Source organism: Typha latifolia, chromosome 6, assembly GCF_019914945.1.
Source record: "Typha latifolia isolate L0001 chromosome 6, TyphaL0001v2, whole genome shotgun sequence".
NCBI lineage: Eukaryota > Viridiplantae > Streptophyta > Magnoliopsida > Poales > Typhaceae > Typha > Typha latifolia.
The window spans coordinates 6,639,716-6,667,352 of record NC_133091.1 but is presented as its reverse complement, the minus strand read 5'-3'; the positions used below and the strand labels follow the sequence as shown (position 1 = coordinate 6,667,352).

The following is a 27,637-nucleotide window of genomic DNA, read 5'->3' as shown; positions in this document are numbered from 1 at the left end:
GTGCCTTTTAGAGAGCTTATAACACAACAGAGATGGAAGATTGCAAATTTGGCTTCTTGTAGAGAAAAAGCTAAACTTTTCTAATAAATGGAAGTAAAGAATACAAGAAAAAAAATAAGAGGTTCTAGGGAAGCTCTTCTCCACTCTTAGTACAAAATTTAGTTTTGAAAAAGAAGAAAAGAAGAAAATCCATGGATATTTCAGTTCTCTTTTTCTCCTTTCTATTCTTCTCATCGCACTCATTATCGCCAAAAAGGGGATCCACGCTCTCAGGCATTTTGGCAGGAATGTCATCACAGACTCACAGCAATGTCATCACTATCACTCTTAGTAAAAGTTAGTCATACTATCACCTGAATCATGCATTTTTGGCAACGAGGAAAATACTGGAAGATCTGGTCCCTATTCTTCTACGCAGCACAAGCTTGTAATCATCAAATCCTATTGATGTGTTAGTTACTGATCATGATCATACCTCACAGCTGAAGTGCTCCTCAACCTACTCTTAAGAACCACTAAAAAAACAAAGGGTATGATGTAAGAGAGAGCACGAGGAATGAAAGAAGAGGGAGATATTGTACCTTGAAGAAGGGTTGAGCTTAAGAAGAAAGGAGGCCCAAGGAGGAAGAGAAGTAGACGACTTCAACGGGAAGAAATTGAAGGAGGTAGAGTTAGAGAAACCTGGATGATAGCAATCTCTAGAGAAAGGAGGTTGGTCTAAGACTAGTAGAGGAAAGGTACACAATATACAGTCATGAGTATTAACACCATTTTGTGGGTCGTGCAGACGTGTTCGAGGCATCATGCCGATGTAAAAATTGCAAAATAAATAAATAGGGCAAAGAGAGACATCGGGAGAGAGAGAGGGAAAGGGAGAGAAAGAGAGAGGGTAACTTCATTGAAAACCTCTGCCACCCTCGAAAGCACTCGCCTTCGCCATTGCCTTTGTAGTAGTTGTGGCAGAGAAGAGGAAGGAATAGTAGTGGAATAGTAGTAGATCATAAATTATAACAATCTAAGCAAATTTAAGTTAGGATCCATTTAGGGCGGATCTAACTTAGGAAACGATCCGCTTGGGCATATGTCTTGCTCCTCACGCTCAATGCTATTGCCGCAATTACCACCTTCTTGATCCCTTTTGTCATCATCTCCCCTACCCCTATGTCTACTACAAACACCTCCTCTGACCACCCTTCGCTATGAACTACCTCTAAGAGCTCTTCGCAACTACAAATTGCTACAAAGATGTGAGAGGGGGGTGTCATGTAGCATCCCTCATGCCACAAGCTGATACTACCTTGGCACAGTAATTGCCTGACCGACAAATGTCGGCCGACACCTCGTGCCAATCGGCCCAACCATTCTTGCCCTAAACACCACAAAATAGAAATGACATAATATAAACTACTCAGGATCAAATTCCTTAAGGGATCATCAGTTATTGGTGCCACTTCCGCTGATACATGCTCCAGCATGATCCGTCAATGATGCTCGCATTATAAGAGAGAATGTTGGTGCAATATTATGTAATGAAAAATTTGTGGACACAAAACACAAGTAATAATATACAATCTAGGATTTTATGTAACCAACAAATCTGCAACAAATGGTTTGAACCGTGGAACTAATTATGCACCGAAACATATGAGGAATATGTAACATCCTGTATCATCATTAAAAAAATGGCACATGCACTGCTATACAAACCCCTCCCTAGTTCTTCTCCCTCTTTTCTTTTCTCCTCCCCCCCCCCCTCACAGCCATCATTCTCCCCCTTCTTCTTCCCATTGCGCCGAAGGGCCATCAAAGCCCGTCGACACCGTGGTTTAACTCGTCGGTAAGTCTAGCTTACGAAATTAATTTTGGTTTAATTAGCTCCTTGGTATGCTTTCCCTTTCCTCTCCTTGTTTCTATCTCATTAAGCAATTGGCTGGCCGACGATCTCTTGTCGACCTTGCACCAATTCGAGGAGCTTCCCATCATCATCCTCTCTCATTGGGTACCCTTCTTGGTACTATATACTCTCAATGGAGACTACACCCCGTAACCTCCCATCACTGGCTTCTTGATGTTTTTTCAACCGTTGTGGTAGATATGCTCCCTCTCCCTTGGTTTAGTTGTATTCCTCTCCTTCTCTAAGAGCCTGTGCAACCGTCTTTTGGGGCTCTCATGGCCTAGTGGGTTGAAGTGGAAACCTCCATAGCCGCTAGCTATGGGGATAGTTTTCCCATCACTGCCAACCGCCCTGGCTGGCCAATCCTTGGTTCCCGTCGACTTCCCCTTTATGATGGATTCATTCTTCTTTCATTGTCCCCTCAACATTTTCCTCGACATGCTCTTCTTTGCCTTTGGGTTTTTCTCATTGAGGTGAATGCAACATTGCTTCACTTCTGGCCGAGGACCCACCTCAACCTTTGTCGCTAGTCCCAGTCGGGTCCTAGCTTGGCTGGCCTTGACTGCTGGCGATCACCATTGACAGTCACCTCACCACTCCCTTGGTGTATTGTTTTGGGAGAGGAGAGAAGAGAGGTGTGCTGGGTTGGGCTGTCAATGAAATCTAGCATGAGGTGGGCTTGGTTGGGTGCAGCCCAACCCAGGTAGCTGGTGGGTTGGGTTGCGGCCCAGCCCATATTAGTTGAGTTGGGCTATGGCTCAACCTAAGTGGCATTCTAGGCTTTGGACCCAATCTTAGTAGGTTTGTGTTAGGCTTTTTGGGCTTTGAGTTGGCCCAAGTAGATTAGTTGCTCCCTAATTTACTTTAATTTACTTTAGTCATTTTATTTATTTATCCTTGTCAATTTGAGCATTAAAATTAATTATCAATATAGAGTGATTTTGTTAGTTATAGTAATTGCTATAAATCAATTAATAAATGATGCGGTGGTATGAGAGGACCAATACTAATTGCTATTAATAGGGATTTGTCTATAACTGGAGTTTGGTAATAATATTAGACATGCTTTTATATTCAATAAAGTTAATTAAATGTGGTCTATTTTATTTTCTTTTAAGTCGATAGCAATTAGTGGAACGGTGTATATGATGATGATTGTGTAAATAACATTTAATAGTGTAACAGACCGTCATAATTAATATACCAACTTTATCTAATTAGTTAATTCAGGTAGGTTGAAACTCATGCTTTATTACTTTTGTTATCAAGGTGAACTCTCTACTATACGAAGATGATTTTTGACGCAATTGGAGTGGATTAACTTAAAAACGATGTCAAGCAAGTGAATCCTCCATAGTCTAGGAATAGTGTAATATTGAAGTGGTGTTTGACTTTATGTTTTTAAGGCATTCATATCATACATGTACAGATATTTATTTACTGTTTAGCATAATCATATTTCCTTTACTGGTTCATAGTTATTCATGGATTGGGGATGCATGTCAGAGTATGAATAACTTCGATGTACATGTCATATGACTGATGATATTGATCATTGCATCACTTGCACATATTACCAGGTACTTAAGTCCAAGGTTTCCAGTTTTAACCGATCCCCTCTACATGCCTCTCTTTCTCTCTTTTCTCTTCTTTTCTATCTCTAATTCTTCTTCTTTTTTTCTCACTTCTTTCACCGACAATCAAGCAAATCTCGAGCAACCTCAACTATCGGCGACGTTTTTCGACAACCTCAACCTCCAATGACCTTGAGTGAGTTTTTCTTTAATTTCTAATTCTTCTCTTTCTCTTCTTACGGTGAAGCAGCAGCAGGTGCTGCGGTGCCCCTATAGTAGGGGCAGGTAGTGCTGTTGTGGAGCAGCAACTGCTTCTTCACCGCAGCAACAATGGCTGCTGAGAACCTAAGAGAGAGAAAGAGGGTGAAAAGAAGTAAAGAAAGAAAATTAGAAAAAAATTTGAGAGGGTTTTACTTTCTTAAATTTTAAATTATTTTATACTTTATTTTAATTTTTGTTTATATTTTTTTAGCTACAGAGTTACAATGAAAAATATAAAATAGCAATGGCTTCAAAACATAAGTTATATGATACAAACATCAAGTGGCAACATTGCGGCACTATTGGACAAGATAAAAGACGTATTAAATACAACTGGTGTAGAAAGAAAATGAGTGGTATTGTTAGCCGTTTGAACAAATATTTAATTGGAAGATAAAAAAATATAGCAGCTTGTACTTAGGTGTCTTAAAAGTTAGAAAATAGATGTTGGCTCATCTAATTGCCAAAAATAAGAATAAACAATGTACATAACAGAGAGAGTCAATGAAGAATTGATATATAATCTTGTACATATTAATGATGATAGCAGTGAGTAGAGTAGGGAGGATGATCATATACAGAAAAAAAGAGAATATGAGGGCAACAGTTTTACCTCTAGAACTCCTAGTGTTACAGCGAAATCTGAAAATATTGGACCAATGGATACAAATCTTTAAATAAAAGAGATTATACACAAACTTCGATTAAAACAACTCTAAAAGAAATTAAAAATAGAAAAAAACACATTAATAAGGCTAGCTCTAAATTTTTCTTCTACAATCATTTTTTTTCAATGTAGCTGAAAGTTCTTATTATCACACTATGATGGATGTTATACAATTATTAGGGCCTGGTATTCTGCCTTCTAGTTGAAATGATATGGCTACTAAATATCTTGACTTAGAGGTAGATGAGCTTCGTACTTACATTAAGACATTTAAACGGTATTAGGACGAATTTGGTTGTACACTAATGTGTGATGGGTAGAGTACACAAAAATATTTCAAAATGCAGATTATATCTGTCAGTTTATGGATGAGGTGGTGTAAGAAATAGGTGAAAAAAGAATATTCCAAGTAATTACTGATAATATGGCCAATTATAACGCCGTTGGTAATTCACTTGTGATAAAATGACCTTATTTATATTGGACGCCGTGTATTGCACATTGTATTGATTTAATATTAAAAGATATCACAAAAAAACCTAAAATTGGCAAGGTCATACATAAAGGTCAGAGATTGACAAATTTTATATATAACCATAGTTGGATTTTAATTTACTTAGACAGATGACTAATGGTAGAAAATCATCAGACTCGGCGTCACTAGATTTGTCACTCATTTTTTAACCTTGGAGAGCATCATGCGCTACAAGAATGATATTACGCAAATGTTTACATCACAGCAGATCTATAAAATTCAAGAATATGAAACTTAAAAATAAAACTTTAAGTGAAACTTTGAATAGTATGGCTCTTGAAAATATATTTTGGAATGATATTACAATGTCACCGCAATATTTGAGCCTCTTGTAGACATTGATGACAAGTCTGAAATAGGTTTCTTATATGAGGCAATAAATATAGCAAGAATCAATTAAAAAATAATATGGGCCAAAGTTATAGGATGTGGAAAATTATTGATTCTAGATGGAACATACAATTACATAAAAATATATATGCTACTGGTAAGCGTGTTTTTAAGTTTTAATTTACTAATTTACTTTTATTTATGAAATATTTAAAAATTTGAATGCTTACAAATTTTAAATTTTTAAAGAGTATTTTCTTAATCCAAGATTTCAATTCTCAACAAATATTAATAATTATAATGAAGTCTTCTTGAGAGTTAGGAAGATAATGAGTAGGCTTGAGCCCGATATTCATAAATAAATCTTTTGTGATAAAAAAGTGAGTTATGATTAAATTAAATAATTTTATTTTTATTTATTTCAAATTTTAACTTTTAATATGATCAGTTTCTTATTAAATGTATATAATAATATATTTATGATTTTAAATGGAGAGATATAAATTGAGAGATGGGCAATTCAATACTGCTAAAGTTACTGCAGCTATATCTCATAACACTCCAACTTAATAGTGATCAATCTATAGATAGAAAAATACACCAAATTTAACACCAATAGCAAAGAAAATTTTAAGTCAAACTATATCTTCATCACAGTGTAAAAAAAATTAAACTACTTTTTCTTTAATCCACACCAAAATATGTAATTGATTGATAATGAAAAGATTAGAAAAATTAGTTTTCTGTCATTATAATATGAGATTAAGGGAGAAATTTTTTAAAAAAAATATAAAAAATGAATAATTGATTGATTTAAATTATGTTTTTGATAAAGAAGACCCTTTTAACTCCATAGATCAAAGAAATAGATGACAAAGATAACCCATAGTTAGATGAGATATTGTGAGAGACCACAACAAGGGTCTGATATAAGTCATTTGACAGTGAGAAATAGTATATCTATCAATGTCGGTCATAATTCTGATGATACATCTGGTGGTGAGATCATCCTATATACATTTGCTGAGGAAAGTCAAGAAGGCAGAAGAATTGAAAAAAAAAAGAAATTGAGAATGTATATACATATTAATGACGTCATGAGAATATTGCTTCATATGATTATAGTGCATCGAGTATTTATTGTTTGGAGCCATCACAAGATCCATATGCTAGTTATTATCCTTATTATTTTCAGACACAATTCATATGCTGGTTATTATTCTCCTCAGACACAAGTCACACAATAAAATCCATACAATATGACTAGTATAATGGAATCACTTTTGAGAGCATCAAGTCTTAAGCATCATTATTTACAAACTTATGATAATTATGATAATAAAGATCATAGAAATTTACGAGAGCCAACTCGGTATTCATCAAAGTTTTAAATTTTGAGTAAATACATTTTTTAAGTTTTTAAGCTTCATATGTGAGTAATTTTTATTTTATTATGTTCCTATCATATTTTCTAAATTTTTAAAAAAAATTCTGCATTTTTAAATAATATTTAGAATTTTACGTAATTAAAAAATAAGCTGATCCGATACGAGTGGCCAATACGTATCATTTTTCTAGACAGTCGATACCGATTTTGATCCTGATACTAGGATCCTTGGTTAAATCCTGATTAGGCAGCCCTCCATTAACTCAACCTGGGGTTAACGGTAGAGTTCATTATATGGTGCTTATAATATTAGCGGTCTATGTCTGAGGTCGTTAGCCTGTGTGGCATTCCGACAATCACACTGCCTTATTAAATACTAAACATTAGGTAATATGAAACCATGATTGGGAGGTAGGGATCGCAGATCTAGCAGAACTCAATGACGCAGGGTCAAGACATTAAGCTGTGTGCTCTTAATTTTGCTATGTGTGATGATGATGATGATGATAGAGGTAGGGTTGTGGGCTTACGACTGAAGTCCTTAATCTAATGGCCATAGACAACTAGTCACATGCGATGTCGCCAAGCATGTACAGGCGATATTATTACTAGATGTCTATCCCTCATAAATGTATGAGTTGATGTGCGAGCATATGTTTATTATGTGATGGATAGCTCTATAAGCATATGTTTATTATATACTGGATAGCTCTGTAAGCATATAATGATAATTTATAGCTATGGCTCTATGTGAGCATGATAGAAAGGATTTGATAGTTTGAATGATACATATCATGTGTTCCTTTAGTAATATATGCATGGTTCGTCAGATCGGCCGATTCGAATCAGGATCAGCCAAACCTGATCCCGATTCGAGCTCTCTCTCTTTTTCACTCTTTCTTCTCACTCTCTCTTACTCTCTTCCACTATTTCTTTCTTTTTTTCTCTCCTTACCATATAACTATTGTTTCTCTTATGGAGAGATATAGCTCTGATGAACTCCAACAAACTTTGGCAAACTCCAGTATATAATTTTTTAATTATTTCTTTATTTTTCTCTCAATTTTTTTCATTTCTTCCATTCTCTCCCTTTTTCTTCTCTTTTACTCTTCTTCTTTTTCAGTGCACCATAGTTTTTTTCTTTTGTTTGATTTTCTTCCACTCACTCTCTTTCTAATCTTTTCTTCTTTTCAATTTTTATTCCACCATAGTTTTTCTTTTTTATTATTTTCTTTTTTTGATAAATTTTTAGAAGTTTTCTTGCATTTTTAAATAATATTCAGAATTTTACGTAATTAAAAAGTCCAATCCAATCTAGGTGACTGATACGGTCGATTCGACCGTTACGTATCGTTTTTTTGGAAGGCCGATCCCGATGCATTACTATAATTATTTTGGCATATACATATATATTATGTGGCATCCTTCTTTACATTACTTTTAGATTATAAAAGTGTATACTTGCTGAGTTTTATGCTCACCATTTTTTAGTAGAAATATTTTTGGATCAAGAGATGAAGCTAAGTCTATGGAGAAGCTGGTGAAGATTTATCTATAATCTCTTTTTATCTATGTTATTGTTGTAAAATAAGTTAGATGGATTATAACCCCTACGCGAGCATTTATTTAGTTAACATGTACCTGTGATATTTTGGACTTCTTTTTACTGGTATTATTTGTGAAAATGTTGGATTTTTAGCTTTTATTGGTATATTGTGTTGAAACATTAACCAACATATCACGTATAAATCGCATGGGTCCTACCAATGTAAAGGGCACGAGTATTTGGTGGCGAGTGTTTTAGAATATAAGTTCGATGTGAACCGCACTCAAATCAATTCGAATTGGTCGTGTAGAACAGTAAAAGAAAATTTAGAAATACAATCAAACTTGGTAGTTCCTTTATTGATTCTTCTAGTAAGAACCAAAGATGTTACCCCACATTCATAAAAGCATACTAAGGATATTAGACGTTAGAACAATTGAGGAAACTACTGAAGGGAGATCAAAGTTCATAAACTTTAGAGTTGTACTTTCTTCAAAGAGCTTTATTTTCTACAAATCTAAGGATAGTTCATTAGTTTGTGAACTTGGAGATTTGCTACCATGTATTAAAGCACAACTGAAGAGCTTAAAGGATAGAGGACATATGTACTACCTTCAACGAGCGAGAGTGAGGTTATCCATATCAAATTAAGGGCAACATACAAAAAACAATCTATGTTCATAGAGTAGTTCATTGAAAAGGAATTCGAGCAAAAGAACTTCAATTTAATGATTATTCGGAGTACGATAGGGAAGATTGCAAGTGAATCTTGTATCTAAGAATTTAGAGAAATAGATTGATCCAAAAAGTTAATTGGATCCGTAATTTTTTCCTCCCTTCAGTGAGAGAAGTTTTTTAAAAATCGTGTCTCGATCTTTTGCTTTTTTCCTATTTAGTTTTGGATTTGGTTTTACATTCCCTACTCAGTTTCGATTTTCTAAGTTTAATTTCATATCAATCTTTTAAACCTTGTGGGATTCGATCTTCCTAGTTTGACTCAAATTTGACTTTCCATAATTCTTTTCCTAGTTGGTCAAGAATTCCTATATTTCCCCCGAAATTTTCAAAGACATTCCCTCTCTCTAGTGATGGTGCAGAATCTAATGAGTTAACCAATATAATTCGGTCCTGATCAGGTCATATCGGAGTCCGAGTAAGAAAATTAGTCCGTCTCAAAATTGCAGAAAATTACAATCTACGCATTTCCAAGAAAATATTCATCAGATATTTATGCAATATTAGGGGTGAAAAGGGATCGGATACGAACCGGAGATTGCTCAACCCACAACCGAATCCACATTTTTAGTCCGAATACGGATTCGAATACGGATATTGAACGATAGCAAAATTTAAAACCATATCCTAACTAAACAGATACGAATAATTTTCAGATAGAGAATCGGATCTTAAATAGATGTTATCGAATTTTAAACTAATTATTATCTTTTATTTAAACATAATTAACACAAATATTAAGAGTTTCACAAAACATAAATTTTTTGTATGTCAAATATAGATAAAATTAGAAAATTTAATATCTACAAATAATATATAACACATCATTAATAACAATATCAATATTCACTATTTAAATAAGCAAACTAAAAACTATAAATTATTCAAAAAATTATGAAAATAAATGGATATTCAATATTCGTAACCGAATCCGAAAATTATATCCAACCCATATCCGAATCTATATCCAGATTTTTTTCAAAAATTCTATCCGTATACGAATCGGATAGGAATTTTTTATCCGAATCCGATATGATCGGGTCGGATAGCAGGTCGGGTTGGAGTTAATCCGACCCGTTTTCACTCTTACGCGATGTCCAAATAAAATAAAACCAGATGGATCAGATAGGTGATGTCATGATTTATATCTTTCGTATTCTAAATTTCTTTCGGTTTGGACTCTATCTATATTGGGCGAAACAAAGTTACAATTCAAGGAGAGGACAAGTTAGATAGGTTTAATTATTTATTTTTTATTTGATTTAGAATTCTTTTGTTCCATTCGCTATACATAGAGTTTTATAGTTTTTATCATAGGCATGCTTTGGAATTGAATGAATTTATCTTCCTCAATCTCCCGATCTCTCCCGACCTAACTTTCTCTTTATCGTCTAGTAAGTCTTTTTTCTATTGTAGCCCTCTCCTCTTAGTGGCTTTTCACTTTCACTATAATGGTACTATTTCTCATCCTAAACAACCTTACCAAAGTCATTGCCACAGGTATAGGCCAATCATAGCAATTAGCTATCTATTGTATCCAATGTTTAGGCGGAGCAGCTGAGTGGGCGATTCGTGTTAGAGGGAAACGCATGTTTAAAATGGGATTAAATGAAATAGCGATTAGTGTTTAATCGGTCAAAACACATTGTTGTGGTTACGTGTGTTTTGTTTATAAGTTATATGACTTATGGATCTGGTTTCAAAAGATCCATATCCTTTAAAGTAATATACTAGTCAAAACTCAACATGTGTTTACCTTTTCCTCACCTAACCACAGCAATATAAATTCCAATCACCACCAAGAGAGAGCTCTCCCCCATCTCGAGCAAGGCGGCAATAGAACTAGAATTGACACAACCAAAAAGGTACACTACTAAGCTCTCCCTCCCTCCCTCCCTCCCTCTCATTTTTTTCTCGGCATCATCACTGTGCTCACTGTGGGCAGCGGCAGCATGCATCGTCACAACCAAAAAGGTACACTACTAAGCATCATCACTGTGCTCACTGAGGGCAGCGGTAGCATGAATCGACACAACCAAAAAGGTACACTACTAAGCTCTCTCTCTCTCTCTCTCTCTCATTTTTTTCTCGGCATCATCACTGTGCTCACTGCGGGCAGCGGCAGCATGCATCGTCGCTGCGCTCGTTGCAGGCAGCGGGGATGTACATTGTCACTGCAATCGCTGCGGCAGCGGCAGCAGCGTTCGTCGCTGCGCTCGTTGCGGGCAGCAGCGGCATTCATTGTCACTGTGCTTGCTGCAGCAGTGGCATTCTCTGCGGGCAGCAACAGGCATGCGTCGTTGTTGTGCTCGCATTGCGGGTTGTGGTGGCATTAATTTACTACTCTTTTTAGATAATATGCAGATTGCGGCTATTATAATGTCTTCGGGGACGTCAGATATCAATAGCAAAAGAGATCCAGGTTGAAACTTGGAAGTATTGCATAAAGCCTGACCTAAAGGATAACAATAAACTGAAGTGTAATTATTGCGGCATATTTCAAGTGCTGGTATCTTTAGATTCAAAAAACATCTAGCTGGTTTAAAAGATGATGTTGCAGCCTGCAAAAAAGTACCAAAGGAAGTTAAACAAGAAATTCAAGAAGTCTTCAATGAAGCAAAACAAAAAAACAAATGAAAAGGCAAAAGAGTTGCAAGAACTACATAGTAGAGTTAATAATTTAATATATCCAGAGGAGATGAAGACAATGATTACGATTATGGAGACAATGATATTGTTGTAGTTGAAAGTTATTTGGTAGACAAAAGCGACCTCATACCAAAAGGGCTATGGACAAATTTATTGCACCAGATCCTAAAATGCTTCTGCATGAAAGAAATATGAGACAAACAACTATGAAGGACAGTTTGAAAAAGGAGGAAAGATGGTCCTGGTTGAAGCTATATATCAAGCAGGAATCTCATTACACACAGCTACGTTGCATAGTTTCCAAGTAATGCTTGAAGCTATTGGTCAAGATGGTCCTGGTTTTATAGGGCCAACACTTTATGAACTTCATGAGAAATTACTCAATAAAGAAGTGCAATTTAACAAGAGAGGGACTACAAAGTCATATAGATTCATGGGTGACATATGGTTGTTCCGTTATGACAAATAGTTGGACTGATAGAAAAGATAGAAGCATAATGAATCCTTCTGTAAATTGTCATTTGGGCATGAGCTTTTTGAGGTCCATTGATGCCTCTAGTGAAGTGCATACAGCAAAATTTGTGTTCAAGCTTATTGCAAAATGTATCAAAGAAATTGGGGAGAAAAATGTGGTACAATTAGTGACTGATAATGCTTTATGCTGCTTCAAAGATGATAAGAGATAGATGGCCAAACAAATTTTGGACACTATGTGCAGCTCATTGTTTGGATCTTATGCTCGAAGCTATTGGAAAAATGCGCAAGATACAAAATATGATTACTAAAGTCAAATCTATTACAACTTTCATATATAGTTATCATATCACCTTGAGCATGATGAGAGAATGCACAGGTAAAAGAGACTTGGTAAGACCTAGTGTTACACGTTTTGCAACAGCATTTTTAACTTTGCATAGCTATTTAGAGAAAAGAGAAAAGCTCAAGTATATGTTCACTTCTAATGAATGGTTAAGTAGCAAATGGTCCAAGAATACCAAATGGAGTAAAGTTACAGCAACAATTCTCAGCAATAATTTTTGGAATGGTGTCGTTCATACATTGAAATTATTTTATCCACTTGTAAAGGTGTTACAACTTGTAGATGGAGATCAAAAATCGGCTATGGATTTTATTTATGCTGCAATGCAAGAAGCAAGAAAAGACATCGTGAAAACTTGTGATAATAAAGAGAGTTCATACAGAGTTATTATCGAACTGATAACAAATGGGATTCAAGGCTTTATTGCCCATTGTATGCGGTTGGTCACTTTCTCAACCCATATTATTATTATGGCAATAAACAAATTGAAAGAAATAATACTATGATGAATGGTTTCACATAATGTGTTGAACGTTTCTATCATGGTAATCTCATAACACAAGATAAGATCACCGATGAACTTGACGCTTATAAGTATGCAAGTGGCTCTTTTGGTAAAGAAATTGCTATGAGACAAAGGGCTAATCCAGATATCAATCCAGGTATTAGTTGATTAGCTTTATAGTTATATTTGAATACTTCTAGAATTTTATTATCTTAAAGTTTAAAGTGCCTTATTTTATTTTTATTTTTCTCATTGTTTTGAGCAGTTAAATGGTGTCTTTATTTTTCTGAGACACCTCATCTACAAGAAATGGCTTTAAGAATTTTAAACTTGACATATAGTTCTTCTAGTTGCGAGCAAAATTGGAGTTTTTTGAGATGGTAGGAAAGAAAAGTTGTGATACTTATCTTTCTATTGTGATTGTTTCTTTTTTATTTTATGGTTTTTTCACAGATCCATACCAAAAAATGAAATAAGCTTGAGCAACAAAGCAAGAATTCACAAGGAAGGTTCGAAGAAAGATCCTATAGCATCAAAGAATACAAAGAACATTGTTGCAAGGCTATCTAATTTAAAAATAAATGAAGAGGAAGTATTCCTTCGCTCTGGGTTAACATGGAGTATGGTTGAAGATACCTCCGGTGCAATGGAAGTAATGCCTCCATGAAAAAGTTCTAGATTTGCAGCATTAGGTGTTTCTAATTCTAGAAGGTTGGATGACATTGATGAAGAACATTTAGACTCTGAGGATGACACAGACGAGAAAGTAGAAGTAAATTTGGAATTAAATAATGATGATTCTTATGACAAGATAAGATCCAATGAAGAGCTTCATATTGATTAAGCTGAAGCTTCAGGCTCAGAGTGATAATTATCTTATTTTGATTATGATACTCGATTTCTTTGCATGTACATATCTTTCCTAAGTAATGCGACTTAATCATGTCTTTTATTTTTTTAGAATTTTACAAATATGGATGTAATGATTTTGTGGTGTTTTGTTCTTCATCTTAGTTTTCTATGGGTGCTATAGACATTATCATTAGATTTTTGAAACAATCTTTTTGATATATTACTAGCACTCAATATATTTTTATTATAGGATGATTAAATATAGTTTTCTATGGATAAATATAATACTTTGTATATGTATCGCCGCCTTAATTCTAAGCGCCCGCCTATACTTTGTATATGTATCGCCGCCAATTTCGATTAACTTCGACCTAACTGGCCAACTAACTCGACTCGGATATAGGATTCGGGTAAGAAAATCCTGTCCAATCCGAATACAGATACGGGTAGAGTTTTTAGATACGGATATGGATGCGAATTGGATAGATTTTTTCATATACGGACATGGATATGGATATCTGATATCCCTTTATCCGTATAGAACTAAATAATAAACCAGACCCCAAATTCCCTCACATTCACTTCATTATTCTTCATTCATCTCTCTTAATCCCACTTCTCTAGTCTCTCCTCAGAGTTTTGGCGCCTCATTTATCGCTCCTTCACCCTCCACCTCGCCATATGCTCTCCCCCGCCATTGTCGTGGTTGTTGCACGCCGACAATGTATGGTCTCCACCGCCTCCTGTCTCTATCGGATTTCTCCATCCATATCCACACCCATGCCGTCACCCAGGAGGCCTTGATGGCCATCCCCTTCACTACTCCTCTTGAGTCCTTCCGCCGCTCTCCTGTGACCGGGGTGGTCGAGACCTCTTGCTGAAAGGTAACACAACACCTACGACTAGGCTTGTGGCACAAAGTTGCGGAAGTGCAGTTGGGCTCAGCTTCACCAAGATTCGGTCTGATCAAACTTGCTCTGAGTCTAGATTTTATATTCTAGTTTCGTCATTCAATCGAAGTCCAAATTGGTTTTGGAACACTTTCCTGAATCTTGATCTAAACTTCACTCAAGATTGAATATATGTACTTTTCTTCATTCCATTTTTCTTTAATGGGCTTAAGTACCGATTCAAGTTTTTAAGTAGCAATGAAGCTTGAACCATCACTTCTTCAATAGCTACTACCAGCAGAATGGCAACTCCGACATTGCTTGTTACTTCAGCAAGACTGCAGCGATTGCTAGCAAGTAACTCTTCTTCCATCTACCTTCTCAAACCAAGTTTTTAGTTTTTTTCAAGTAACACCTTATAATATAAGAAATTTATACAATTAAGACCCTGTTTCTAAGCTATATACAGCCAGACTTTTTTTTCTCCAACTATAGGAAAAATGCAAACGCCTTGAGTAATTGAGTAACAAGTTAAGAAAATGTATGACTTACCAAACAACAAGGAAATCTAAAAGTTCTGAATTGTTCTCGACATACTCCACACAGCAATAACTAGAAGTAGAATCAACCTTTTGCCTCAACAAAATGCACCAGCAGTGCACCAGATCTTTTCTTGCCTGCAATACATAGCGGATTAAGTTCCTGCGTTCTGAAAAAACTGAAAATCATATTATATAGATGGAAAACATACTTCCCACCCCAATGATGGTAACTTATGGACAAAGAGGGAAAGAACATCCTCCTTGCAAATTTCAAGAGCTATTTGCAAAACCTGCTCCTGATTTGGTTCAGCTTCTCCATCTCCAGTAAGTATCTGTCTCAATGAAAGGATATACTTTTCAACTTCTTCCAGAGCCTGAAAAATGCAAGCAAATAAATGAAGTGATTTTCTAATTTCATATAACTAGACATGCATGTGCATTACATCTGCGAACACAGAAACTGAAGGGAAGGCATCTATTTACGGACCTAGGAAACAGGTGGCTTATCATTATTAACAATCAAATTTAATAATAAAAATTTCCAGTATAAGAACCTTTTAGGACCAGCAGCAAGGGGGTTGGGACTAAACAACCCACAGTAGGACCAGCAACAAAGAATCAGAAACATGCACACAGACACACCAGAGAAATGAAATCCTAGCTGCCTGCCATGGTGGCACTCATCAACACCCAAATACTTTGCAATTTTGTGTTACACATATGTAAAGAGATTGGAGATATAGTTTAATCACCATCATTGATATAAAAGTGAGCGCAATGAACAAATATTTGGAAAACCAGATACTTCTGTAACGACCCAGAATTTTAAAACATAAATAAATAAATAAATAAAATAGAACAGAAATAAACATTTAAATAATTAGGATTTTCATTTTATCTTTTATATTTTAAGATTCAGATTAAATTAAATTAAATTTTTAAGTATATCTTCAAGATATTAATATCTCTATTCTAATAGGACTCTTATTATATTTTTTTAATAATAAAAGGGGGCCTAGAAGAAAACCCTAGGTATGATTTTAAGAAAGTAGGTAAGGGTGGCACGGTAGCAGTGCTACAGTACCGAAATTAGGGAGAAAAAAAAGAAACCATTCTCGAGAGAGATTAGAGAGAAGAAATATAGGAAGAGAGGAAAGAGAAAAGAGTAGAAAAAGAGAAGAGAATAGAGAATAGATAAAAAAAAGAGCTTATCATACCAAAGGAAAAAAAAATGAAAGAAGACAATAATGGAGTGCATTGAAATCCGTGCAGATTATAATTAGGATGCAAAAATTAAATTATTTTTAGATTGAGCGATCAAGGCAAATTCCCACTCATATTTATTAAATTTTTATTATTCAAAAGTAGAATTAATGAATTGAAAAGTATCTCTTTTTATTTATTCTTATCCTGTTTAAATTATGAGATAAAAAATTATGATATGATGATGTTGCGGTTCTTGATTTAGGTGCATAGTGGACATGATTAAACTGCTTCAAATTGCATCAATTTTTGTTTATGTTTTAGAAAAATAAGATAGTTTCTGGCAGATGCGTTCGAATGCCTAATTTGCGTTTGTACATACAAAGAACGAGTTTTGGTCGTTCGAATGCTTGATTCGCATTCGCACATCTAGAGGCCTATTTTGGGGCATTTGAATGCGATCGGGGTGGTTCGAACGTGCAACGAGTAAATTGAGTTGTAATAGGATTTGTTTAGGGTTTTTAGATAATTGGCTAGCCTCCAAATATATAGGAAAAGCAGTCTCTTTGGATTATTGATCATTCGAACTTGTTTCTTTTATCTAGGTTTGAGCCAACTTCTCCCTCCTCCTTTCTCCCCCTCAGTATCTAACCCAAACTCTTGTCTACGGCTGAGGTTAATCTTCTAGCACTTCCCCCTCCTCCCTCTAGCAACCAGCCATACCTGGAAGCTCCTTTCTCCCACCTCATCTAGTTCAAAGCACTAACTCATCCACCATACCCATAATCATATCCCATAACCCTAACCACATATTCCACATCCATCTCACTACCTCCTGACCTTTGGTTATTGTTTCCTACATAATACTAACTCAATCGACAAGATTCTGATTGCGTTGAATTCCTAACTTATAAAGGAACAACATATCCGAATCTTAGATCGTTCCGACGGTTGGATCGATCCTAATTGCCTTCGCAAGTTCCATGTTGAATTCTGTCCAGATTATCAAATCGGATAGAAAATCATCTTCACCAAAAGCGACCATAACAAATTATGTCAATTATACAACACGTATAGGAAAATTAAGAATTAAGAATTTTCAATGATAAATTAGAGATGTTAAGATTATTTGTATTCTATAGAAAATTCAGATTTATTATTTTCAGAATAAAAAAAGGATTTTATTGTTTATATTTTTAGATATCTGAAAATACTTATTTTTATTTTAGAAAATAAGATATAAATTAGAAAGATTTCAGGAAGGATTTCAGTTTAAAATAATTTCAGATTTCTAAAAATATTAAATATTTATTTTTATTCCAAAAAATAAGATATAAATTGGAAGTATTTAAATTTAAATGAATTTCAGATTTCTAAAAATATTTTATATTATATTTTATTTTCAGAAAATAACATATGAAATCTTTATGCTAACACATTTTATTTTCTGTAAATAAAATATAAGAGATTTTTATTAAAAAGAAAGTTATTTGAGAAGATGATCAAAAATAAAATATTATATTTGAGATGTGCAATTTTACAAGACCAAATATTAGATCATTATTTATTCATATTTTCTGACTTATTAAGAATAATTTATGTTATATTAGAGAAAATAATAGTATTTAGATTTATGGATTATTCATGCATATATTGTATTTGAAAAATTAAGAATTTTGATGACCGAGGAATATGATATATGAAATCATTATGAATAATTATAATTAAATACTGATAAAAGTGAGATCTGAAACCTAATTTATTTTCAAGAAGATAAATCTAAAACATTATTGGAATGTAACGTTGCGACGTACTACCAAGTGACTCTGGCGGGATTAGCGAAAAAATTCTTGAATTTTTGTCCTAATGACTCTAATCTTACTCAATGGCTAATGAAAAAATCGGTAGGGCACTATAGAATACTTACTGTAACCCTAGACAGATCGGCTATCTAAAAAAGTCTCGGCCGTCATTCTGCTGGTGACTAGATAGTACGATGTGACCACAGGTCAGAGCACCCATTAAAAAAATAATATGGCATTTTATCATTTTTGGTGAGTTTCCATGATAATACACTTTTATCAGAGATTGATTCGTTTTATATTAATTTATTTAAATTGAGATATTATAAATGATTTATAATTCGATTTCTATGATAGTACACTTTTAGCATAGATTGATTTATTTTATATCAATTAATTTAAATTAAAATATTATGAATGATTTGTAATTCGATTTTCATGATAGTACACTTTTAGTAGAGATCAATTCTTTTTATATTGAAATATTATAAATGATTTATAATTCGATTTCCATGATAGTATTTTATAAAGATTACTTCTTGTTATATTAATTTACTCAATATGAAATAATATAAATGATTTCTGATCTTAATTTAGCATAAATTGGATTTTGAAATTTAGTATAAAAGATAAGAAAATTATTTATTTTTGAAGACGGCTTATATATATTATTATGATTCTTTTTCAACTACTATATGTATCACATGTTAATATTTATCATTAGACATATTCTTAGTAGAGTGGGTTAATTACTAGGCGTTTAGTTCATGAAGACTTATTATTTTGCAGGATTTTAAAAAATCGATTAGTGAAGACTTTAAATGTCGAGTTCCATTTCGTTGTATCAATTTACTTTTAGGATTTGATAATTATTTAATCTTTCGTGTTTTCTCCGGGTTTTATCCTACAGATTCGCGACCATCATGTTTCCGAATTGGGGCACGACAACTTTGGCATTTAATAGTCATCTAGTGGCATTAACTAAATGTGAGAATATGTTCGCAGTAACTGCAAGCAATTTCAGAAAGTATTCAACTGTAGCAAGAAATGGTTCTAACATACCCATATGTATCAGTTTCCATATGTAATATAATATGTATGAGCAATTATAACCTAAAGTATGATTCATCACATTGTAAGACTGGTCAATGATCTTGTCTAAGATTGTTTGCATGAACCTATATTAGTCTATGTGAAAATTTTCATACTAGGTAGTTGGACGCCAAGATAGGTAGGTATGCTATTCTTCCATCTATAACATACTCTTATGATGATCCTAGTGGAATAAATTATCCTAACAGGAAGATTATAAACAACTATGTTAAAAATGCATAGTAATTCATGAACAAAGCACTTAAGCAATTTATCAAACCAAAACAGCCAGCAAAACCCTGTCATTATAATAATACTTGAATCACGTAAAAGATCCAAGTACTTTGTTTGCCAGAGAGTTGCTGAAAGGAGCAAAATGAGGTACCATATAGATGGCCCAACTTTTAATAACGAAAATGATGCTTGTTTGCAGCATATTTTGGAGGTGTTGTTTATCATGATTTTTGCTTCTGTTTATATTTTCATAAAGCATGAAGGAGGTTTGTTTCGTCAGAACACTTTAGTTAAAGAAGACTTGATTTGAAATCTCCAGAACTAAAAGAGCTAGAAGAGTCACCGGAGGATTTTTCTATTGTTAAAAAATGTATGATTTTATATGAGCTACTGAGCTATATCTTCTTCTTCTTTTCTTATTTTTGTACGATCAGTTCTTAAATTAAAGAATGAGTCTCTTTTTCAATCATTTAGTTGGATAGTAATGATTAACTTTTTGTATCTAAAACTGCCCTATGCTATGGACGAAGAAGAGGGAGAAACCATACAGACCTATGGGAGGGGAAAAAGCCAAAAAGGGCATCAACATTTGTACAATTAAATCCTAAATCCGGGCCAACCAACTTGATAGTCAGCTAGCAAATTGATCACACTAAATCAAATCAAATTGTACGAAGCCTACATCAATTGTTAAATGCTAAGTGTTAGCTAATCAAGAATAGTCTGTGAAGCATGGATATGGAACAAGGATGGCCGTGTCAGTAGTAGCACGATATTTGGCACGAGGTGTGCCAGTGGAGCCCTTTTTTTTAATTTTTTCTTATTTTCAACAATTATTATCAAATCAACTTATCAATTGATCATTTAGAAGGCTTAGATAAAATTGATGATGATGAGACTAGAAATGATAATGATAATGATAATGATAATGATGGTAATGGTGATAATGGCGATAATGGTGATAATGACAAGACTTAGTCTGATGGCGGTGATGATGGAGATGAGACATTCGTCCCTATTACACAACTTTCTTAAAGAAGTGTTATTTTTACATAAGACTTAAGTCTGTAGATAACAAGACATCAGGAAAGGTGCGTCACAATACTCTTACCATACTTTATATCCACAATCTACATATGCTTATAGTGTGTATGTGTTTATGCCGGTGCCGATCGTTCCCGTGCATATTTGATTATTCATAACATATTATAGTTGAATTATAAAATTTTATTTATATGAAGATTATTTGAGACGTTACAGTAAATAATACTATCAATGGATGAGCTTTGAAGAATATTAACAGTATTTAATGCAACATTTTTGTGTTATTTTTATGCCAACAAATAAAATATTTGATCATCCTCGTCATTCTCTGTTCAATTAGATATTAGTTTTAATTATTAAATTATTATTAATTAATATTATGTGTTGAATGTTATTATGTGTTCAATTTTATTATGGAGTGTTCGATCATTAATATTAGTTTTAATGAATGTATTCAATCCTATTATGTGCTGAATAATATTTATATTTAACTGTTGCTTTATCTTTAATAAAATTTGTCATTTACAAAAATAATCTAAAAATAAAGCAATATAATGTAGGTTTTACATATATTTAAACAAAAACCAAAGATTAACATTCTAACAACTTAAAAATATCTCTAATTATGGAGTGTTCGATCATTAATATTAGTTTTAATGAATGTATTCAATCTTATTATGTGCTGAATAATATTTATATTTAACTGTTGCTTTATCTTTAATAAAATTTGTCATTTACAAAAATAATCTAAAAATAAAGCACTATAATGTAGGTTTTACATATATTTAAACAAAAACCAAAGATTAACATTCTAACAACTTAAAAATATCTCTAAACATCCTAAAAATTTATTAAAAATATTATACATACATGCTAGTGGCACGTAGGAGCGTGCCAACGACACGTGCCTCTAGCGCGGCCATCGTTAATATGAATACAAGAATGCGTCGATATGAGATATGGGGATACAACAATTTCTTAGGAAATATGATATGGATACAGCTAAGGTTCCTAATATCGGAATTAGGATCGATATCAGTCGTCCAGAAAAACGATATGTATTAGCAATATCTGTCGCTCGTATCGAATTGGACTATTTTTTAATTACATAAAATTCTAGGTATTATTTAAAAATGCAGAAAATTTTCTAAAAATTTAGAAAAAATGAGGAAAATAAGAAAATAAAAATTATTAACATATGAAGCCTAAAAACTTAAAAAAATATTAATTTACTTAAAATTCAGATGTTTGATGAATATCGAGCCCTCCTTCCTTTTCCTCCTCTCAAAATTCAAAACTTACTAAAAAATTACTCACATAGACAAAATTCTCATTTTTTTCTTTACTTCTTCCCCTCTCTCTCTCTCTCTTAAGCTCTCAGCAACTGGTGCTGCTGCTTCACCTCAGCAGCAATAGTAAAGGTCATCGTATCTACTCAGTGCAGAAAAAGAAAAAGAGAATGAGAGAGGAATTTAAAACTAAAAAAAAAATTAAAAAAACTCATCCGAGGTCGCAGGGTTGAGGTCGTCGAATCTTCGTAGGAAAATGTCGCCAGAGGTCGGGGTTGCCGAAGATCTACTCGGTCGCTGGTGGAAAAGATGAGAAAGAAGAGAGAGAAAAAGAGAGAAAGAAGAAAGAGAGAAAAGAGAGAAAGAGAGGCAAATGGGGGGTGGGGTCCGAGTCAGATCCAACCCATTCCCGCCCGTTTCGAGCAGGATCAGCTAAGGCCGATCCTGATCCGTTTCGGCCAATCCCACTCGTGATCGGCCAAAACTGGCGCGATCGGCCAAAACTGGGATCCTTGAATACTACAAAAATAAGTTAATAAACAAATTAATAAAAAGAACATTTTACAATCTTTTGTCAACATCAAAATATTTGCAAACTAACATATTTCTCTCACCATCCCATACTAATATATTTCTAACATCAAAATATTTTGTACAAATTCTATGGCCTATACTAACATATGTCTAACATCAAAACATTTTACCGCAACCATCTTTAAGAAAAAAAAATGAAAGGAAAAGAAAAGAAATAAAAGCTTTTCAGGCTTGCCAAGACAAAAGAAAAAGAGAAAAAAGGAAAGACTAGTTACATATGAGAGAGAGAGAGGAAGAAGTGGAAGACCTACATTGAGAGAGAAAGGCACCCATCAAGAAAGAAAGACTAGCAAGCACTAGGGCATGTTGTCGAGAGAGCAAAATGAGGGGAACAGGGCTTGATAGCTTCTTTCTCCCACTTAAAGTTTAATGGGTCGATAGTTTCTTTCCACCCGATATAACTAATAACCAATAGAAAAACATATCCATTGCATATCCAGGCATATCTCAACCGTATCTGGCAATTAAAATGATTTATTTTTAATCTGAATACTCCCGATATGTATCAAACATGTATTTGGGCGTATCTGACCCATTTCTGCATCCAATACAAATCAGATACAGATACTCCACCTATTTTGGAGTATCCATGCTTCATAGGGAATAGTACATTTAATTTAGTTAAGGGACTCCCTCATCAAAAAAAGAATGAGATAATAACCTATCACCTAAAGAAAGTCAAAGCCAAAACAAAAGTACAAAACTCAACTCTTTAGATTAGTTTCTCGAATTCTTGTTAAATAGAGGACCTTACCAGCATTGACAACCAAAAAGTCACAAATACAAGGAGCTATAATGAATTAAGCTTCATCAAAGAATAAGAAGACACTAAACACTAGGCAAGTAGATACTAGAATCTGACTCATAAAGCATTCTGTTGCATCATAGCCATGTCAATTAAAAGATAACAGTCATATTGGGAACATCATTAAAAACCTAGTTGCAAAGAAGAAGCAAAACAGACATGAGAAGGGTTTAAGCAATCATGATTAGTTTTCCTGAAAATAATACAGTTATAGAGTATCCCACCTAGGATATATGAACCTTTCAGCATTCATTCCAAGCCTACAACAATAACAGCTCTAGACTCATGGGAACTAACGAATATGTGTATTGTTCTTAATGCACATAAAAGTGAAATGCATTTACATGCATATCGTATGTAATGGGTAATGAAACTACCTATTACTGACGTTGCCAAATGTGAACAATGGAAGCTGTCCTATCATGTTACTAACGAAATTGCAAAATAATATGGAAAAGAAAATGTTCAGTTAGAGTTCATATCAGATAACTAAATGCATGTGAGGATTTGTACAAATTGTTGATTCATTGGTCAAATCCAAAAATTAACAGTCTCAAATGCGTAAAACTAAAAATAGAAAGTCCAAACGCATTCTATGTCACAGCTGACAACATTATGCTATTCGATCCATATGACAGCAATCGGCCACTATAGAAACAATGAAAATTGGGAAAACTAAGAACAATCTCATAGATATAACGAATACATATTAGCACACAAGATCACCACCCAACTCATCCTAGGGTACAAATCCATCAAGACGGGAGCAAGAATTGAACAGAATCAAGCAAAACCCATACTAGATCCTTAAAGGTAGAACCGGTAGAGAGTAAAGATAGGCCTTTTCCAAGATTTTTAGAGAAACCCAATTCGATGGGAAGGGAAGGTATTTTACCTTCACGACGGTCTTAGTGTCGAGGGCGAGGAGGCTTTCCTTGATGGCCTTGACGAGCTCTATTGGAGTCGACCTGGGCTTCGAGGCCTTGAAGAAGAAGGACATTGCGATAAGCTCCCGCCGGCGACTCTCTCTCTCTCTCTCTCTCTCTCTCTCTCTCTCTCTCTCTCTCTCTCTCTCTTTCTCTCTCTCTCTCTCTCTCTCTCCTCCCGCGATGAAAGCTAGCTACGGCTTTATGCTTTGCAAGGACTGACACATGAGAGTTTTTTTTTTTTTGACGAGTTTTCGACTAGCACGACCTTTTTGCACATAAACGCAAGATGGTTTGATACAGTGGGTCGATCCCGTTTCATATATTCATTATAAAATCATCTAATTTTATTATTTTCTAACTAAATTACTCTTACTTAATTTTTGAGCAGAAGATAGAAATTTCTGTTTTTCATTTAATATCAATTTCTTATTTTTCAAAATAAAACAGCATTTCTTCTTTTTTTTTAGAACGAGTATATTCAAATTCAACCCTTCCAAGGCTTTGAATTAGAATATAACAACCTCAAAAACTAAGTAATGTGTTTTTCTTTCTAAGTAATTCACAGTCTAAGGATAGTTAGGTGAGAATGGACCTTCACGGCCAATTATACAAAACTCTAACCCATAACTATCCGGTGTGTTGCCCAATCAGCCACTTGCCACCTCTAATAGTATGTTGCACTCTACCTTTGCGAAGTCCCCTGATTAACTCCAAGCACTCTCCCTTAATGGCTTTGACTGCCTTTGAAGAGTCCATCTCTACAACCATATCAGCCTCCCTAGAGACCAACTTGAGGCCCATCTGGATCGCCCAAAGTTCTAGGAGTAAGGTCGACACGCTAGGACACGGCTCCCAAGCTATGACTCTAGGTAATCCTTTATCATCCCGAATGATCGCTCCGGCTCCGCCTTGCTACCTACCCTTGGTAAAGGCTCCATCCGTATTTAGTTTGAGCCACTCCATCTCCAGCGGCTCCCATCTAACTACCTTGGTTATCTTTGTTTGTGGAGCCTTGGTCGGTTTGTAGTACTCCATGGTCTGCTGGACAGCTCTTGTCACCACCACCCTTGGACTTGCACTCTCTCCCATGAATGCGAAGTTATTTCTCTATTTCCATATGGCCCAAATAGTCGAGGCTATTAGGCACCTGTGTAACACCCAAACTCTAAACACATGCATGGCACGAGCTCACGTGGCACGTGCGTGGCACTTGACCATTTGATTATTTACCGACAATCAAATAAATTTATATCAACATCATAATTTTATCCACAACATCTAAACTAATAATAATTCAAGTCTGACTGTCAACAGCATATAGATAACCCTACTAGAGCCCCACACAAGCCACAACATATCATCAAGAATTTTTCACTACTACATATACATAACGGTGTTATATACATGATTATACAAGTACAAAGTCACATGCTAGAATATGAGATAAGGATAAAGACACACTTTGGAAGATGTTAATTGATACATCATATAACATAACTCATCTAGCATATAACACTAACTATAACAACCTGCCAAATATATATATATATATAATTTAAAATAAAAAATAAAAAGTTTTTGGGCATGATGTGGCCGACCACACTGTGGTTGGCCTCGTGCCCATGCAAGCTGCATGAGAAGCTTGTGTGGTGAGGCGCCACGCGCCCACCGCCGCTACTGCAGCCAACCGGCTGCGGCCAACTAGCCACGGCGGGCCCCGGCGCCGCCGCCCTCTATTGCCTCTCTTTGTCCCTCTATATCTCTCTTTCTCTCGCTCTCTCTCTTGGTCTCTCTCTCTCTCTCTGAGGCCGGCCTATCGCCGCCACCGCCATCCTTGGAAACCATCGCCGCCACCTCCGTGAGCGTTGGTGAGCTCCTCTCTCTCTCTCTCTATCTATCTATCTCTCTCTCTCTCTCTCTCTCTCTCTCTCTCTCTCTCTCTCTCTCTCGCTCACACCCGAGCTCGGGCTCGTCGGAACCGAGCCGCCGGCGAGAGGCCGGCTTCTGGCTGGTGCCCTCCCCACCGGCTCGGGTCCGCACTTCCCTCCCCTCCTCCCTTCTTCTTCTTCTTCTTCTTCTTCTTCTTCTTCTTCTTCTTTCTTTCTTTTTTTTCTTCTTCCTCGGCTTCTTCTCCTTCTCTTTTTGCACAGTGCTGGGCTCGGCCCAGCACTAATAGCAATGTTTCAATTATTTATTTATTTATTTATTTTATTAATGTTATTTATTTAGGTTTTCCTTCTTAATAATGCAAATAGATTATTTAGATATTAATTATTTTAATAATAATATATATTCTTCAATATGATTAGTATTAATTATAATTTGTATAATCAATGATTAATTAGGTATAAATATAGGTAATATTCATATTTATTTATTTATATCTCTATTAGATTAATATATAGATTTGTAAATTATAATTATCAAAATTTATATACTAATATTTTTATGAGATACATTTTAAATAATTCTAATAATTTATTATACATTATTATTTTGTAACAAATAAAATAATAGGCTTACGTATTTATTTATTATTTATAAAGTAATGACTACATAGTCCCTAATTAATCAAAGTATAATTTAATTATAATTAGGTTTTTATCTATATTTATATTTTTATTTATAATTAAAAATCTAGCTAGTTATAAAGATAAGTAGAAATTCTAAAATCTAATAAATCATCATATTTTACATGAACGGATTTTAATTAAATAAACGACTAACTTCTTGCTACTTAAATATTTTCAGATCCCAAACCCCCTTATGTGAGGCCCCGTGGATCTTGCTAGCAATGAATTATCACTCGGTTGATTAGCGGATGTGAGGGATATGTGTATTGGGTCTTCGATTCAGACTATGAGTAGTTTTATCCCCCATATGCCTTTCTCAGATTATGATATATTATATAATTATGTATATGCATGTTTTGGCCTCCAGCATGATTATATGACTTTATTTAGAGATAATTTCAATCGAGCATATTTTATCATGCATTTGATTAGGCTGATCTGGGATATGAGTACATTGGTGATATATACAGATGATTGGAGATGACTATACTGTTATGATTTTATGTCAGGATGATCTCTTTCATGAGTATGCTTGTAATAGATTAGCATGAGTATGCATGTGTTGACTACATGGTTGGAGACTAAATTGCATCATTTTTCTCTTGATTTCTGTTCCACCTAAATTTCTGTTATGTATTGACTTATTATCGTACTAGATATATGCATATGATTTATCATTTAGAAGAAAAGCATGAAATGTGATTGATAGGATAGTTGATAGAAAGTGTGAGGATACCCAAGTGGGCGCAAGGGTTAGGACGCGCTTGGTGGATGATTAATCGCTCGACATAGTTGCGATCCTGTTGGCCTTATATTTGAGGTCGTTAGTCTGTGTGCGCAGTAGACATTCAGACACATGCTATTCGCTAGGGCATATGTGGCGAG

The 27,637-nt window shown here is 34.6% G+C and overlaps 1 protein-coding gene across 2 annotated transcripts in view; it reads right to left on the bottom strand.

The window, feature by feature from the left end:
• Positions 1-24,426, bottom strand: part of LOC140790923 (uncharacterized) — a 35,268-nt gene extending 10,842 nt beyond the window's left edge. Inside the window, exons 1-3 of one of the 2 annotated variants that reach the window (XM_073141240.1) lie at positions 24,146-24,426; positions 15,397-15,561; positions 15,198-15,322 (exon numbers count right to left, since the gene is read on the bottom strand). In XM_073141240.1, coding sequence (XP_072997341.1) covers positions 15,198-15,322; positions 15,397-15,561; positions 24,146-24,250 — 395 coding nt within the window. In that variant the 5' untranslated portion in view covers positions 24,251-24,426. The remainder of the gene's footprint in view (positions 1-15,197; positions 15,323-15,396; positions 15,562-24,145) is intronic. The other variant, XM_073141239.1, reaches the window with a different exon arrangement.
• Positions 24,427-27,637: the final 3,211 nt, after the last annotated feature.